The sequence below is a fragment of the Nothobranchius furzeri genome, chromosome 18, assembly GCF_043380555.1.
Source record: "Nothobranchius furzeri strain GRZ-AD chromosome 18, NfurGRZ-RIMD1, whole genome shotgun sequence".
Taxonomy (NCBI): Eukaryota; Metazoa; Chordata; class Actinopteri; order Cyprinodontiformes; family Nothobranchiidae; genus Nothobranchius; species Nothobranchius furzeri.
In genome coordinates this window covers 16,755,755-16,773,303 of record NC_091758.1, presented here as the reverse complement: position 1 = coordinate 16,773,303, position 17,549 = coordinate 16,755,755, and the positions used below count along the sequence as shown (strand labels likewise).

The 17,549-nt window shown below is 42.6% G+C and overlaps 1 protein-coding gene across 3 annotated transcripts in view; it reads left to right on the top strand.

Moving 5' to 3' along the window:
* Nucleotides 1-16,646, top strand: part of paplna (papilin a, proteoglycan-like sulfated glycoprotein) — a 26,923-nt gene extending 10,277 nt beyond the window's left edge. Inside the window, exons 8-27 of one of the 3 annotated variants that reach the window (XM_054741887.2) lie at nt 1-20; nt 92-264; nt 2,195-2,318; nt 2,403-2,529; nt 2,752-2,956; nt 3,241-3,417; nt 3,504-3,654; nt 3,938-4,018; nt 4,983-5,163; nt 5,411-5,495; nt 5,572-5,695; nt 6,146-6,602; nt 7,664-7,822; nt 7,909-8,036; nt 9,084-9,138; nt 9,510-9,656; nt 10,548-10,675; nt 10,807-10,912; nt 12,006-12,181; nt 15,905-16,646. The exon at nt 1-20 is cut by the window's left edge and continues 61 nt beyond it. In XM_054741887.2, the coding sequence (XP_054597862.2) occupies nt 1-20; nt 92-264; nt 2,195-2,318; nt 2,403-2,529; nt 2,752-2,956; nt 3,241-3,417; nt 3,504-3,654; nt 3,938-4,018; nt 4,983-5,163; nt 5,411-5,495; nt 5,572-5,695; nt 6,146-6,602; nt 7,664-7,822; nt 7,909-8,036; nt 9,084-9,138; nt 9,510-9,656; nt 10,548-10,675; nt 10,807-10,912; nt 12,006-12,181; nt 15,905-16,107 (3,007 nt within the window). In that variant the 3' untranslated portion in view covers nt 16,108-16,646. Of the gene's footprint in view, nt 21-91; nt 265-2,194; nt 2,319-2,402; nt 2,530-2,751; nt 2,957-3,240; nt 3,418-3,503; nt 3,655-3,937; nt 4,019-4,982; nt 5,164-5,410; nt 5,496-5,571; nt 5,696-6,145; nt 6,603-7,663; nt 7,823-7,908; nt 8,037-9,083; nt 9,139-9,496; nt 9,657-10,547; nt 10,676-10,803; nt 10,913-12,005; nt 12,182-15,904 lie in introns of those variants that run through there. The other 2 variants (XM_070547223.1, XM_070547224.1) reach the window with 2 other exon arrangements.
* The last annotated feature ends 903 nt before the right edge of the window (nt 16,647-17,549 follow it).

The window sequence follows — 17,549 nt, the reverse complement described above, 5'->3', positions numbered from 1 at the left end:
GGCCACGCGGAACTACATCGGTGAGTTTCGCTCGCACCAGTAACCTGTTACGCATCCCGCTGTAGTGACGTCTCCCATCATCCATGATCAGCTATGAAGAACCTGCATGGAGATTACTACCTGAATGGTAACTGGATGATTGAGTTTTCCAGAGCCACGCCCATCGGTGGCACCCTGCTCTACTACCAGCGAGGAGCTGAGGGCGACAGCGTGCCTGAAACCATCATCGGCCGCGGCCCCACTACCGAACCACTTGTTGTTGAGGTAACCTAAAACTTTATTTCTTCTCTGATGACCCACATGACCCGACTCACACCATCTTACCAACGGAAGCCGTGAAGCCTCAGGCGGGGAACCTCTTCATCCTTTTATTCACGTCAGCTGCTTTTATTTTACACATTTAGATTTCAGCATTTGGGGTGGATTTTAGCTCAACCACTGGGAGGAACTGTGGTAGGGTGACCATACGTCCTCTTTTCCCCGCACATGTCCACTTTTCCCTCTCTGTCCGGGGCGTCCGGACTGGGGGTTCTTGTATAGATGAAAATGTCCGGTTTTTCATCCAGGAGCAGGGATCGAATTATGGGGGAGCTGGATATCCTCCAGGGAGAGCCGGAAAAAAGTTTTCTATCTATATTACATCATTTATATGGACTCTCAGCGTACCGGGGGTTCTTTTGAGCGGAGGGCAGAGAGAGAGGCACAGCACTGATTGTCTGTGCGCTCCAGGCAGCTGCTTCCAGCGCACGGTCCATTCTCAAAGCGGCGCAACCAAAAAAAACTATAATTAACACACAATCGTTCATGTCCACACAAGTTCTCTACTTTCTGTCTTATTTGTGCCTGAAGCGCTCTGCTACTGCGGAGCTCATCACCGGTGCTGCGGTGATTTCACCTCACTGACGCAGCATTTGCGGTCAGGAGATCCCTTTGATCTGCTCAGAAGTAACTGATGAGGTGAAAAAGTAAGAATCCAGGCAGCAGTTTTCCTGGAGAGTTTAGAGGAGATGCAGGAAGATCAGAGTCAGACAGGACAGGAAAATAAAAACAAAAAGACAAAGTTTTTGTAGATTAATCTCCACTAAATGTTTTTACCTGTATAAAACAATAAGTTATACACATGTAATATTTATACATCTGATACAATTCAGATCACCTTCAAAACTCTGTCACACACCCAGGGCCGTTTCAAGGAATTCTGGGGGCCAAGGCCAAACAGAACACCTCCCACCCCCATAACTGGGCTCCCCAGAAGCCTCTGTGTAATTCATGCCCTCTCCAGGAGTGTTAGTTATACAGTGTTTGTAAAAGCCCCTCAGATATTACTGACATGTTCTAATATTATCAGATGAAAAACTAAATTATCAGACATGCTGTCTCATCTGCTGCTTTTCTAACTTACAAAAAGTAACAAAACCATTTGAAAGCCACTATTTGTGGATTCTCTGAAAGTTTCCATGGAGTGTGTGACAACTTATTTTATCATTGATCCTATCGTCTAATCTCACAGTTGAAACAAGCGTCCTTAATAATCTGTGCACAGGAAGCTTACCGATGCTGTAGTAAAACTAAAGGTATAATAATTTCTTATTAATATAATGTTGTTGCAGCACTAAAGCAGCAGAAAAATGAGATTTTGCAATAAATATGCAAAATATTTACATATGAATTGTTTTAGAGCCTTTTTGTTGGCAGAGTCTGATATTAATTTTGGCTCTTCACCTGAAGCAAATGGTCCTAACGTGGTTTGTGTGGCGTTGCCATGGTGTGACATCATAGGCACAGATCCCCTGTCCTCTTTTTTGGAAATGGAAATATGGTCACCCTAAACTGTAGAGGTCATTCATTTACACGTAAAACTTCTGATCTTTCCACAGATCTCATGAGCTTGGTCTACTCAGGTTTAGTAGAACACGTCTCGCTGGATTTCGAGAGCAGCTGAATGTTTTTGCATAACAACATTTTTATATGTGACGTTGATCGGATTTCAACAAGTTTCTGTAACTTTTTATTTTTGATTGAATTGTAAACATTTTTTAATAAGATCTGAAGCTAAAAGCGAAAGCTGTTTTATCTTAGGATCGATGATCCTTAGAGCTTACCTCAGTAGATCTCACCTTTCTTGTGATGCAGGCGGTTCATCAGAAACCAGTTAAATCCAACTCAGCAGTTCGATTCGTTCTTTATGTTCCAGCTGATCAGCCAGGAACCCAACCAAGGGGTGGAATATGAGTACTACCTCCCAAACGGGCAGTCCAGACAAGGCCACTACTGGAGCTACGGGGCATGGTCTGCTTGCAGTAAAGAGTGTGGCTCAGGTCAGACTGCAAACCCACGCGGGTTCTCCCTCAGCTCTTTGTTTTTATGAGTCAGGGAACAACTCAGGTCTCTGTCTTCGTCAGGCTTCCAGTCCCGGTTGGTCTTCTGCACCGTTGACACCGAGGTCTATCCAGACCACCTTTGTGCTTCTCTGCAGAGGCCGCAGTCAAACCGGACGTGCAACCCCCATCAGTGCCCACAGACCCACAGGTAACCAGTGTTTCCAGAGGGATTTCTGTTCCCTTCCTCAGTGAGCCGATGATCCAGACTGTTGATGGTGTGTGTAGTGACCAGCTGTAAGGATTACGTACCTGTTTCCACCACAGCAATTCGGCATCTTTCTGCCGTTAGTCTGGTTCTACAGTAAAGTCTAAATATTGTAGCTGTTTAATTTTGTTGTAAGAATCCTGACCTCTGACCTCTGCCGCTCAGCTGGAGGATCGGGGAGTGGAACGCCTGCTCAGTAACCTGTGGTGGCGGCTCTCAGGTGCGCGTTGTGCAGTGTGTGTCCCATGATGCCTTGGGGCCCCGTGTGGTGGAGGACGCCGTGTGTGCCGCCTACAGCGATGCTCCTCCTTCACTGCAGACGTGCAACATGCACAAATGTGCCGAGTACCGCGCGACCGGATGGAGCGCGGTGAGTAAACTCTGCTCCTGCAGGAAGGCAAGAGAAATAATGACATCTGATTTATCTTATTTAACGTTTTTATAATTCTGGTTTAGGGTTTATTTAATGCTCCTGATCAGGAACAAACGAGTCTTTAGTTCTAATTTGTCTTTATTTTCTTTGTGTTTTCACCCATTTTTACAAAACAAATAACAGTTCAGGAAATATTTGGTTCCTCATAGTTTTTGCGCTGCTTTGGCCTGAATGTCCTTGATGTGGAGCTGAAGGTGTGTATTTATCACGTGTGCTTGCAGTGTTCAGTGACCTGTGGTTCTGGAGAGCAGACCAGGAAGGTGACCTGTGTTGGGTCAGGTGGGACGACGCTGCAGGAAGCTTCCTGCAGGACTCTGCTGCGTCCGCCCACCCGGCAGCCGTGTGAGATGTCCGCCTGTCCCAAACACGTCAGCTGGCATGTGGGAGCGTGGGGACTGGTGAGTTCTCACTTTTCTGTCGTGTTGTGATCTGTTAGCCTGGTGAACTAGACCAAATTCTTGCTTTCTTCTTCTGTTTTCTGCAGTGCTCTAAGAGCTGTGGTTCTGGCTCCAGAGAGCGTCAGGTGATCTGTTCAGACCAGAAGAGGATCCTGTCCCCTGTGGACCAGTGTAACACACACCATAAACCCGCTACTGTGGAGCGCTGCAACACCCAGCGCTGCTCCAGTCCACAGGGTGAGCGCGCCCCCCCATCTGAAACTGTTTACGATCAAATCTGTTGTTTATCTTTAGGATTTGGGTGATTTTTTTTCTCATGTTAACATAATTTTTTGGTTTGTTAAATATTTTTTGAATGAAAACCACGTTTATGTTCACATTCTGAACTTTTTCATTCACTGTCTCATTTTTCTTGAGTTAGTCTCTCATTTGTTTGGTTTAAACAGACCAATCCTGATCTGGGTTGTCAACCAAAACATCCATGAGACTTTTTTTCTGTCTTTGTGTGGTTTTGTCCCAGCTGTCCCCAGCATCCAGGACCCACGGGGACATGACAGCTCCCAGACTAGCTTCCAGCCCCATGTCCCGGACCAGACCCCAGGTTAGACTCTTTTTCTAATGTCAGGAAGAGAGGCTGTTTCTGCGGCTGTTAGTCGTTCAGGGAAGTAAAGTTACGTAAATCAGAAATACATAAAACCAGTCCAAAGATTTCACACATCTGTCATGTAAGTAAACGTTAAGTAAACTGTTATGGTTCAGAAGTAGTGAATGCTAACTGTGGATGTGACGTGGCTGCACTTCACCCGCCTGTCCCAGCGCTAATGACCCAGCTCTGGGCTGATGGGCATCAGTGGTCTGATTGAAATATTCCTGAAGCACTGAAGCGTTGTGGAGCTGAAGGTCTTTTCTGTGCTGAGTTCTCATCAGGCATTGTTTCTGACCTCGCTTTACTCCCACAAAGACCTCTCCTGGTTCTCTGAAACCACAATAAAGGACCTTCATCTCTGCTTGTTAATGCTTCAGGTGCCATTTGTAAAGTAAACATGAAAAGTGTAATCACTGTAAGTCAGCGGGTTTAGCTGAAATGTCATAAGCAACAAATAATAATAATTAACCATTTAATGAAATAAAAGTAAATTATTCATAGTAAATCATTAATACCTCCCGCCCTGACACACTTCACACATTAAAATGTCACAACTGCAATTTCCTTTATTTTAACAAAAAGAAGTGAATACATAAAAATTAAAATTAACTGCTACCCCCCCCCCCCCCCCCACACACACACACACTCACTCACACACACACACACTTACTGACTGTTTTGTGCTGCTAAATGTGGCATGATGATTTTTTTTTTATATTTCATCGTCAGGCCAGAACCTCTATAGCCAGAAGAACTTTTTTGATACTTTTTACTGGATTATCGACCATAAAACCACAAACAGATGTGAAAACTGGCCCATCCAAAATACAGAAAGACAAAGATAAAAAGATTTTGCCCACCCGTGTCGCCTTAACTTTTCTAAACCACAGATTATGCCTCCATGTGGTTTTTGTCTCAGCCCGCAGGCCACAGACCAGAGGTCCCACCCAGACAGGCACCGTCTTCGACCCTCACCGCTCTGCCCCAGCTCTCCACTGCAGCCAGACCCATTTTGGCTGCTGCTCAGATGGGCGCACTCCCGCCAAGGGGCCCCGAGGTCTGGGCTGTCCACAAGCTCTACCATCCTGCATCCAGACCAGGTATTACTCTCCAGGCTCTCTTTCTGCTGGATTCTATGTGACGATACACAAAGAACCAGTTCAGGTCCTCATCTGGGCGTCACTCGCATGTGACCACACTGACCACATATTGTGCTCCACCAGAATAGATCTCTCTGACCATAATGAGCCTGACAGTTGTAAAATGTCTGAGTAGCACATGTTTGTTATTTTGGTTCAAACTGTGAGTGCAGCTGGTTAGAATGTTTTGTTCTGCTCCTCGTGTCAGCTATGGGTGCTGCCAAGATGGTGTGACGGCCGCTCGGGGCCCCAATAAGGAGGGCTGCAGCGAGTATGTGGCCCCCCCACCCACGGTAAGAAACATTGCTACAGAACTTTTCATTAAGATAATTCTGACATGAAGGGAAACAATTACGAGTGTCTCTTCAGGTTGCTCCTCTTCCTACTGAGAACGCCGTGGAGTGTCGCACCACCACCTACGGGTGTTGCTACGACCGAACCACACCTGCAGGAGGACCCAATGGGGAGGGATGCCCCAACCCACCAAACCACAGTAAGAGGCCTGAACAGCTCCCTTCAATAAAATGTTCTAGTCTAGTGTGGTAATTATGTAGTTATTATCCAGATGTTACAACACAGAAATCTAATTATAAAGAACATAAATTCACTTTTCCAGATAAAATGTCCTCAGTTATGCTGGAAATGTTCTTACAGAAACATTAGAGACTCAATGAGACCTTTACAGCTATTTGAATTCATGTAAATTATTATTAATAATATGATTATTTTTATTAATATTATTATTATTATTATTACTTTTATTGTTATTATTATTATTTAATAATAATAACAATAATAACCATTTTAATATTATTATTATTGTTATTATTATTATTATTACTTTAATTGTTGTTATTATTATTGTTATTAATAATATTATTATTGTTATTATCATTATTATTGTTGTTGTTGTTATTAAGCAAACTCATCTCCGTCCCTCTAGTTGAGCGCTCTATCTGCTCCCTGCCCCGGGCTGCCGGCTCCTGCAGCAGCTGGGTATCACGCTACCACTTCAATGTCATCTCCTCCAAGTGTGCCCACTTCTGGTATGGAGGTTGCCACGGCAACAGCAACAACTTCTTAACCATGGCGGAGTGCCAGAGGGCATGTCAGGTGCCGGCTCCCAGCCAGCAGCATACAAGGTCTTTCGGCCCTGCCGGAAAGTCTGCCTCCGCCAGGGAAACCTCTCCTGGAAGGACCTCCTCAAAGGGAGCAGCACCTCCCTCTGGAGGCGGTGGGCAGTCACACAGCATGGGGGGCACTGTGAAGGGTGGCTCACATGGCAGCTCTGGCAGACAGGCCTCAAGCGCCGCCACACATGCTCACAGTGGTCGGCTGTATCTCCGTGCACGCCGACCTGCTGCTGCCACAGCGGCCCAGCAGATCGGCCCAGCTGCAAGGTAAGAACCAGGACACCCGAGGGAGCCCCAGACCCACCTCTATCTCTGGATTCATAAAGCTGTTTCCAGTCTTATCGCCGCTGAAGGAGCTGCGGATCACTCGGCTCACTTCAGACGAAAAGTGAATCAAAGGAGATTCAAATTCCATCAAACAGCAAATCCTGGAAATCTGCTCAGGAATTAGTGGAATTTTCACTGTTCCACCACACAAACACGCACATGCAGCGTGCGGCTTTACAAGATTATTTTTACTATTTTTGGAATTAAGCAAAAACACCAATGCAAACACATAACTACTTTATATTTTGTTAGTTACTTTCTTCTAAACTTCAGAATAACCGTTGAAGCATCTGTGAATATAAAACAAAGGGTCTGAATCTAAAATGTCCGTTTTTAAACTTTCAGACAAATTCTTGTCATGAAGATCTATGTGTCTTTTTTATTTCTTATTCTGATTTAACACAATTTGTTGGGTGTGTTCATCTCCACGTTCAACACCAGGAACAAACACAGACACTCTCTTTATTCTGTTTCTTTAACCTAAATAAACCTGGGAGACGGCCTGATGGTGACCCTGAATGGACGCTGAAACTTTGTGGACTCTTTGCTGTGCGTCTGAGTTCATGTTGGAGCTAATCTGTGTCTGCTAACTGCTAACTGCTAACTGTGTGGGCTCTGTGTTTCCATAAAGTTGTCATCACATCAAGTTAATAAAGCTTCTGTTGTGATCATGTAATCAGATGTTTGTCGTCACTAAACTCTTCTTTAGATGTTGTTGAGCCTGTGCTGGAACCACTTGTGTGTTTGGGTCTTTTGGGTCTTCCTCTAGTTTTGTTACGTGTGTCTGGGATTGTGTCCTCACGGGTGAAATTGTGTTGTCTGTCTTGTCTTTTTCATGCTGCGTGATATTTTCTTCTTTTCTTCTGAGCTTTTCCAGACTCGGGTTCTGGGCTTTATGCTTGCTTGGTGGACCAACAGTAAAGCATAAAGTGACTTTTTTTTAGCTCCTTAACCTTCCTGTTATTTTCCTTCCGTCTTTGTCTATCCTTGTGTTTCCTCAGTCTGACCCTGGGGGGCGTGAGCATCGATAAGAGCGACCCCAACTCGGTGGAAGCTTTAGCAGGTCAGACCATCGTGCTGCCCTGCAGAGTCAGTCCTCCACCTTCGTCCACCATCGCTGTGGAGTGGAGAAGAGATGGTGTCCCTCTGTCGACACACAGGTCCCACACACACTATACTGACTTTTACGTAACTTTGCTCTTTTAAAGATGTTTCCTTGGTTTTATACTTCAGTTATATTTTTCAGGCATCACCAGCAGCCCAACGGTTCCCTGTTGGTCGGTCCTGTTATGAAGTCAGACTCTGGTTGGTTCCTGTGCATGGCCACTCGACAACGAGAGAGAGATCACCGCTACATCTACCTGTCTGTCTCAGGTACTGTTTATAGTATTTCATTTTATTTGTTTTAATCTTGCTTCTGCCCATTCTGCTCTCACTGGTCAGCTCTAACGGCCTACACATCAGGTGGCTGAAGCCAAGGGCATGAGCTTGGTTTTAACACAGGTGAGGATGATATACATAAGCTTGAGGACAGGTGGGGACGATTATTTAAAATTATTTATATATAAGTATTTGTTTGTTTGGCGTTTAATTACAACATGCACTGCAGTGCATTGATAGGTGTTCAAAACTGGAGCTTTACTCATTAAATAAAAGTTAAAAGTTGGGAACAATCCCACAAATCAGAAGACGAGTGGATCTCTGGACCAAGGAAGCACTTACAAGCATTCTCAGAAAACTCTGGTTAACTCCATTTTCCCATATTCCCAGGTCTCTTTCCATGATCGTTAATGAAAATAAAAAAGTAGTTGTCGTTTCACAGTTGGACCGTCTGAGAGAACAAATGGAACATATATCGTACAAAACTGAGCAGCCCGAAGAGTTCAGCTGACAACAAGTGATCACTTTTATCGTGTTTTCTAATAACCTGAAGTTTAGGTTAGCTAAACAACTCCCTAGTGTTTACCATTCAGCATGCTGATGACTGGTTGGATGGAACAGATTTCCCAGCATGCCACGCTCTTTCAGAAATGTTGAAAATTAAACTGAATTCAGAGTTTGAATTACGAGAGAGAAAAGGATGGCTCCCACAAAAGGGTGATGGGCTCCCTAGAAGCTGCCCCAACCAGGGGGAGCCATCGTTTATACCAGTGCTAATAATGGGGCTGATGTTGGGTACTGCAACGTTGGTACTTGGCCAATAATTGGAACTGAGACCAGTATTGAAATGACAGTTATCTATAATTGTGTATTACGAACGCTACTTCACAACATGGCGCATTAGCTTAGTTCAACAGCGTTTAACTACGTGGTAACAGATTGAACCAGAACTGTAATTTAAGGGACTTTGAGAGAGAATTAGTTTGTCAGGATTTTTGAGAAAGATTAACACGAAGCTCTGTTGTGTATCTTTTGTGTTAGAGGGACCGTCTGAGCTTGCTCCAACTTCACTGCCGAAACATGTCCAGTCCCCGAAGTAAGCAAAGAATCATTGTGCATCAGTGCTAGCTGAAACTGCTCATGTGCATGATAATAAAACCAGTTCACTTTAGTAGAACTAGTATTCTTTAGTATAACTAGTGTTCTTTAATAAAACAAGTGTACTGTTGCAGTACCACCGTATGAGGAGTGTACTTTAATAAACCAGTGTAGGATAGGAGAACCAGTGCACTGAAGTAGAATAATTGTGCATTATTTGAACCAGTTTTCTTTAGTAAAACCAGTATACATTAGTAGACCCATTACTCATTAGTAGAATCAGTTACCAGTACTAGAGCATGTGTGCATTTATAGAACCAGTGCATTCAATAAGAACCATCACCCTTTAAATTCAGTTCAATTGTTCAGATTCAGCATTGAGCACTCAAGCTCCTCATCGGTGGAGATGAGAACAGGACAAACTGCTAGACTTCCATGCGCCATCATTCCTCCTTCAGCCCTGGACTCTGTCAGCATTCAGTGGACCAAAGATGGACGTACACTCAGTGATTCCAGGTGGGAGTTTTCTAACTCTAATTATTTATCGGCTATATATATTTTGTCAAAGGTTTTGGAATGTGTCACCAAATTAATACATTCCCAATAAAATCCTGGAGGAATGAGTTTGTTGAGGATGAACTTAATCAGCCTGGAGAATACAACCTGAACCCGACAGATCATGTTTTACAGCAGAGACACTGTGAGCCAGAAATTCTTGTCCTACTTCAGTTCCTGACCGACTTCTAAAAGAATGACCAAAATACTTTGGTTCATTTTATATTAAACCCTAAAGAACAGGAATGGGAGGTCATTAAAGTTCATGTGTCTATAAAGGTGGCCATTCAATAACCTTTGGTAATAGGCTTTTTCTTGTTGTATCTCAGTAGGGTATATATATATATATATATATATATATATATATATATATATATATATATTTATATACTTTAATGTTAATGTTTAATGTTACAAGTGTATGTGTGCATTAAACTATATTACTATAATGCATGCACACAGCTGTTTTATTAATAAATATAATAAATTATATTCATGAATAAACCAAATTTAAAATAGTTTCTCGACACTAAACAACTATAATAACTAGCAGGGGAGAGGTTCAGCTTGTAGCTAGGTGTATTTACTCAGCTGGCTTTAGAGTATTTGAGAAACCCAAAGATAATTCAGTTCTGTGGATTAAAGAAGCCTTTCCTTGTGTGATTACCAAAACTATTTATTCCAGAACAAATTTATTTCTGATTTTATTTAGGTTTGGGTAAAGCTAAAGCAACTTGATTTTCATGTTTTGATCAGAAACTTTCCTTGGAGACAGTTTAGCAGGAATTGTGAATGTTGTAATCCTGATGTTGGACGATGGAGTTTGTGACCTGAGTCCATGCTGTGCTGTAGATCGATCCAGCATTCTGACGGCACTCTGACCATCGGCCCTCTGAAATCAGACGACTCAGGTGTCTACACATGCACTGCTGCTAGTCTGCACCAGCTGGAACAGAGGCAGCTGCAGCTCCGAGTGCAAGGTTACCATCATATCTTCTAACATCCTTCAGTGGTTGTGGTTAAATGCTCTGAGTCTAACAGTTACACGAGTCACTCCCAAAAACAAGATAATCATTACATTTTAAATAAAATATGTTTATTTTTTTAGCAGACCTGCAGATCACCACAGCTCCCAACAACATTCGGGTACCTGAAGGCAGCACGGCTCTGCTTCCCTGTGTAGTATCTGGAGACAACGTCAGCGTAGGCTGGTCTAGGTACAAACTCACCTGTCACACCTGAAGCACTCATTTCTGCTGTCCCACAAACTAAACATTAGTAAATCACGTTTTTCATGTTCAGTTTTACGTCGAAGTATATTTTTCATTCTGGCAAGGACCTTTCCTCTGTCCCGACCACGTTTACCACCTCTGCCATTTTCTCCCAGGCAGCATTCTTTCTTTAACTAGTTACCATGGAACTGAGAGAACCACTCCCTCCATCTCACTCTCACCGAAGTTAGTCCTTCTTTTTTCGGGAAGATCACAGGGACTCCCCTCCAAATGTGGTTAATCGAGAGTGTTTCTGTATGTAAATGACTTGGAACACACACAAGCACCTGGGTACGCACAGGTGGGACTTATCAACAATCGATTGCAGAGGAACATGCGTACGAGTGGCCGCCACATTCCAATAATCATGATTTTGGTCGTTCGTACTGACATTCTAAAATTCATCCATATTAAGGAACATAGGTCAGTTTCTATGAACATTTGATGAATCTGTGCCCAAGTCTGGAAAAAGTTCCTGCCTCAAGTGATGGAGTTCAAGTATTTCTGGGTCTTGTTGACGATTGAGAGGGTGAGAGCTGGAGTTCAACATGCAGACCGGGGCAGGATCTGCAGTGATCCAGACAGAACTGGTTTGTTGTTTGCATTCCTGGACTCGCCCCTCTGGGCTTACGACCGAGAAAAGGCTGTGTTGATTTTGCGGCCTGGAGAGAGCAGAGCGCATCCTGGCTAGTATAAGGTATCCATTAGCAAATACATCTCCACAGCTTGGAAGAAGACAGTCAGGAATGTGTTATTAGTGGAGATAATTCATCAACGTTGCAATTTTTTGCCCAAGAAAGAAGAGCGAATGAAGGCAGTGGAAGAGTTGCATTGCTGTTAGCCAATCAGAGACAAACATTTCCATATCATGAAAGACCAGAATTTCTGCTGAAGAGATCTCCCATAAGGTCTCGGAGTTCCTCGGATGGCCAGATTGTGAGAGTCTGTTTGAGCGTTAGTCATTAACCGCGTTCAGGAAGAACTCAGAAAGGATCAGAGATAAAGGACCCATCCTGACTGACTTTCTTTCTGACAACAGAAATGGTGTTCCTGTGCGTCCAGATGGGCGTGACATCCTGCTGTCGTCTGATGGTGGTCTGATCCTAAACAAGGTGAAAGCCTCCGATGAGGGATCCTACACCTGTAACGCATACACGGGGATCTACTCTGTCAGCGCCACAGCTGAAGTCAGAGTCATTAAAGACTCACTACAGGGTGAGAACACAATCTAACATAAACCAAGTCACGCTTAATGGACCTGATATCTGTTCAAATCAGGGAAGGTAGATGGATTTTAATAATCGCAGCCTGTTAAACCCACCAGAAATATTTTAAATTGCTCATAATCCAATATTTTTGCAGAATATATGTTGAGCCATCCTTCAGTTGTCCATATTTTCACACATTCACAAATGTTAATGTACCAAATGTCGAAGTGCTTAGTTCTCCAGTGGTCATCTGGATTATTTGCTATTTCAATTGCTTCTTCAACAGCATCTTATAGTCTTCCCAAAGTTCCTGTTTCTGACGGTAGGTATTTGAGTCCCAGGTTTACTATTCCTTTAGTATTCTTTTCTCAGCTGTTAAAGGTCATTCGTTGACTTGTTCCTTGTGCTGGTTTGATGTAACTCTGGTTGCTCCATGTAGAGTTCCCTTTTGAGTGTCTGTTTAGAAATGCGGTTATAACATTTATTTGATGTACATTCAGGTTTTTCTGCACAGCAAAGGATAACGGCGTACGAATGAAGCTGAATCGTACTACTGGAGAAAATGTTTACATACATAGTGAGCATGGTAAATCTATGAGCAGCCTTCAGCAAGGAGTCTGCACTTGAATCTTTCCACTCATCCATCACTGACTCTGAACACTGGTTTTGAACTGATTGCTTTGCGATTCTTAGGTAAATCCATTAAGTCACGAGTCATTTTACAGCAATGACTTGTATACCAGATAACTGCATCGTTTCATTCCTTTGTGTTTGGACTTGACAGAGCTTCTTTAGTGTGTTTGCTCTGCCACACACCAGATGTTGGTGTAATGCTCAACTTCTATTATGTCAGCAAATTCATCATGTCCATTCTTTTTGACGGTTTTCTGATCCTGTGACTCCTCTGAAGCCGAACTGGCGGTAGTCATGCGTCGCTAAAAGCAGACAGCTAACCAAAACAACAATGCTGAAAATGCCTGGGTGTGTTTTCATTGGTTGATTACCAATGAGAGTTGCAGGTTTTAAAGCAGTGCTTGAAGACTTTTGGAGGCTGGCTTTGGTCCCACGAGAGTTCTCAAAATGCTGTCGCAGAGCCGGTCACACTGGACAGCTGCAGACTAGCCAATGGCCCTCGCGTTTTCATTATGTCTTCATTATGGAAGCTGCAGAGCGACATCATGTTATAACATCATCACTTTATTGTTCCAACAATATAACTTTCACTTTTGTACAATTTAATATCCCGGTCTCACAAAATAACATTCCATAGTATGACGGTGATATTTAAATTGTACAAACGTGAAAATTTTATGGTTAGAACAATAAAGTTAAAGATGTGAAGCTGATTATAATTGGTTACTGTGAGTTTATACGCAGGCTGAACATGAATAGTCTCCTACACCTATCTCCTGCATTAGCTTCTGATAGAAAATAAATGGTGAAACGCTAGGATCAGAAAAGCCCGACAGATCTACGTCACACTGTGGTGAAGACAACATCCTGACTGGTAAAAGCTAACCATTAGCATTAGCACCACCACACAAAAGCACCTCCAGCCTTGTGATTTTTATGAGAAAACATCCAAGTCAGTGGTAGAGTCACGCTGCTGTCATCCAATCCCAGGCAAGATGTCCAAATATCAGCAAATAAGACTCCAAATTAGGGTTGTCACGGTATGAAAATTTAACCTCACGGTTATTGTGACCAAAATTATCACGGTTTTCGGTATTATCGCGGTATTTTTTAAACGGTGTTGCATATGTTCAGAAAGCATTGATAGTCCTGTTCTACGCAAACAGAAATAGTTTTGAAAAGGTTTAACAGTGTTTATTAAACCTAAAATAACACAAAGCCTTAGCAAAAGTGCAACTTTTCACAAGTAAAGGAACAAATAGCTTCTTTTTCTGGAACATGTTACAGTAGTCAGTGCAGGTTTAAATGATACAAATCCAAACATTCAAAACATAAACAATATGTAAACAAATCAAAGAAACACCACTTGTTTTCTCATATACTTGTTTTCTTCATTATCAAAATGAAAATATAAAACTCCAGTCCACACTTGACTTGAGCACTGTACAAGTCAACCTTAAAAAATATGTATTTAAAATAAATAGCCACTTTAAACAAATTACTAAAATAACTACTACACTATGTAATCAAATCCAAATGTTCAAGTATAAATGGCATTGAATAAGTAAACAAATCAATGACAAGGAACTAATTGTATATTTCTCTTCATCATCAACAAATAAGATGCTTCATGCAGCAACAGGGTGTCCGTGACACGGTTTAAATGCTGGCAGAGGACGCTGCGGCTGCAGTATATAGTGACTCGTTGCATTCTCCCTCAACCAGAAGTCCTCACGTCATGCATTTAAGCTAAAATGCTAATGTTATCTTACCTTGCACTGGCTGTAGAGACGTGGGTGATGGTCACGCAGATGTGCCATTAGATTCGAAGTGTTGCTGCCTTTTGCAGACACTTGTTTCCTGCACGTTCTGCAAACGGGATAGCCGTCATATTAACTGTCCCTCAGCATTTTTCAGAAATCCAAAATATGCCCATACTTCCGAGTTAGTCTTCTTTGAGGGCTGATGGATGTCCTGGGCGCTGCCGTCTCCTCCTTCGGCCGTTATTTCAGCTTCAAAGTTTTGGTTGCAAACTAAAAAGTGCGCGCCGCGGGAACTTCAGCTGAAGCGACAGTGGCTGGTAAGGGTCACCGCGCTGAAACCGCGGCCACGGTAAACCCACCGAGATAATTTAGTTTTTTAAAAACTGGACGGTTATTTTTATTGTTAACTTTTTTACCGGGGTTTACCGCTATACCGGTTACCGTGACAACCCTACTCCAAATCCTGTCGTGTTGTGCCACCTCTCTTACCACAGCAGACTTGTCTCTGCTGATCCACGCACTTGTGGGCTTTTTTTGCCCTGAGTGTGGCTTGCAAGGCATTCCTTTCTACCAGAGACCACTGTAAATGTATTGATTTAATGGGTTTCCCCACACTTTTAAGATGTTATAACATAATATCCTTCATCCATATTTTCTTGTTCTTCAGCAGCATCAATTTCACTGTTGGCTCTGATCAGTTAGCATGTTTTTTAATAGCAGTCAGTTGGAGATTGGGTTGTGAGCACCGTTGACCAGGATTTCTTATTTCTTATCTTGTTTTAGTTGATAGTGGCTTTCTAAAATCAGTTTCACAGTATAAGGACAAAATGATTATGTTTTTACCGGAGCCTGCAAAAATCCGTCCTCTCACACCGCCATTTTGGATTCACCCCTGGAAAGAACACAGACAGATTAGAGGAAAACCAGTGAAGTTCCTGATAGGCCTACCCAGGGTCTCAGCCTTTCGAGTAGCAGGTGATGGTCCACAGTATCAGCTCCAGTAATGCGTTTACACAAAAAAATGTAACACGACTGTTTCAACAACATACAGAGAGGCTTCAGCTGTTTCTGTGTTCTGATGCTTGTATGTTTGGGCTTGTTGCTGAGAATGCCTTCCTCCCAGCTACCAGACTCAGTGACGGCAGAAGGTCCTTTTGAAGGTTGTATTGGTTGAAATGACAAAAATACTGTTCTGTTCCATTAACTGACATAAAACAGCTTGTCTGTGCGAGTGAACCACTACTGGTGTGTGTTTGAACATTGTGCCCTCATGGTGGAAGTAGATTGGATGTTATTTGATGCCATGTAATACATTGTGTTGATGTGTTCCCTAGGTGAAGATGTTTCTCCAGACTGTGTGGACCAGAACGAGCTTGCTAACTGTAAGCTGATCGTTTACGCCCGTCTGTGCACCAACCAGTACTACTCCAGTTTCTGCTGTGCCAGCTGCACCAAGCACTCACAGAAGAGCAGCAGGTTTGGTCGGCAGGCATTTCCTAAACCTCTGCCTAAAGGACTCAGAACACTGACGGGGTAGTTCTGTTGAAAAAGGGATGGCTTAGGAGAGATGATTGGTCAGATGGGAGAACTTAAAACACAAGATGAACTTTGCTGAATGTCAAGGAGATGAAGACCAGTGACCTACCTACTGAAACATTGTTCTCTGTTTTCTAGAGAAACATCATGATTTACCTGCTTGCAGGGCCGTTTCAAGGCATTTAGGGCCCAAGGCAAAAGGACGAGGAGCCCCCCCCCCCCCGTCCGATTCATACATTTAAAGATTTAAAGGGGCAGCCCACTGAGCTTGCTCAGTTTGTTCTAGCATTTACTTCATAGAGAGATTGTCTGGGACCCTGGCCAGCTCGGGGCCCAAGGCCCAAGGTGTTTACCTGCCTTTTTTGCACTGAGCCTGCCTGGGGAAAAAAAGGATGAACTTTTTGGCTGTTTTTCTGTCAGAGCTGCTTTTTTATGTTCCTGTGTGATAAACACGGCACATATTTAATTATGGACTAATGTCCTGATTTTTATTGCTTTTTAATAAAAGTCATTGATAATAAAAGGAACATTCTGACAAAACCTGCAGAGCCTGAGTTGTTATTACAAGGGGGTGGGTGTGCTCAACATAACAAAAAAAAAATCTGTGTTTGTCAGCAGAAATTTTTTTTTCTTGGGGAATAATGTCATATTTTAATTGTATTGTTTTGTTTATTTGTATGACTTGAAAATAGTTTTAATTCTAACATTTAATTGGGAAAAGCTTGTTGTTTATGTACGTTTTTAAATATGAAATTTTATTTATGTGTTTCAGTCATTTTTAGTTGATGGACATGTTTTTTACCATTGACGTAGACTAAAGTTTAAAACAAAAGCTGTGAGCTTCAAATTATCATAATATTCTGAAGTTTTGACAGAAATTATGATTAAGTATTATACAAAAGAAGAGAATCAGCTTTACTTTGATCACATTTCAAACAAATGGATTTAAGTAAAATATATTAAAAATGTATCAGTCTAGCATGAAAATGAAGAAAGAGTGAGTTACATGGAACCAGAAATTTACTTTATGGTACAACACCTGTGAGTTCCTCCACCTCGTGTTCCCTCTGCCTCCTGAGCCCAGGTACAGGTGTGTTTGGATCAGCAATGTCTCACAAGACCTTAGAGCCACATCTAAAGGCTGCTATGGATCGGGAAGGTACCAGAGACCCACTCGGTCCGCTTTAGTAGAAAAATTACTATTATGATTATTCATTTAGATGGAGAAATGTCTGGTCAGCTGGGACATTCCTGGACCCTGTTGGAGAACCGTGAGAACAAACCCAGCAGCTCATCTTTTTGTTGCCATGAAGAGTTTTTAAATAATAATCATAGTTTTAATGTTTGCCTTTGTTTTAGCTTGGTGTTTGGACCCAAATACAACAGAACTAATCAGGTTAGGTTGTTCCTGTAGGTTAGAGCAGCACATCTGGTTCTGCTGGT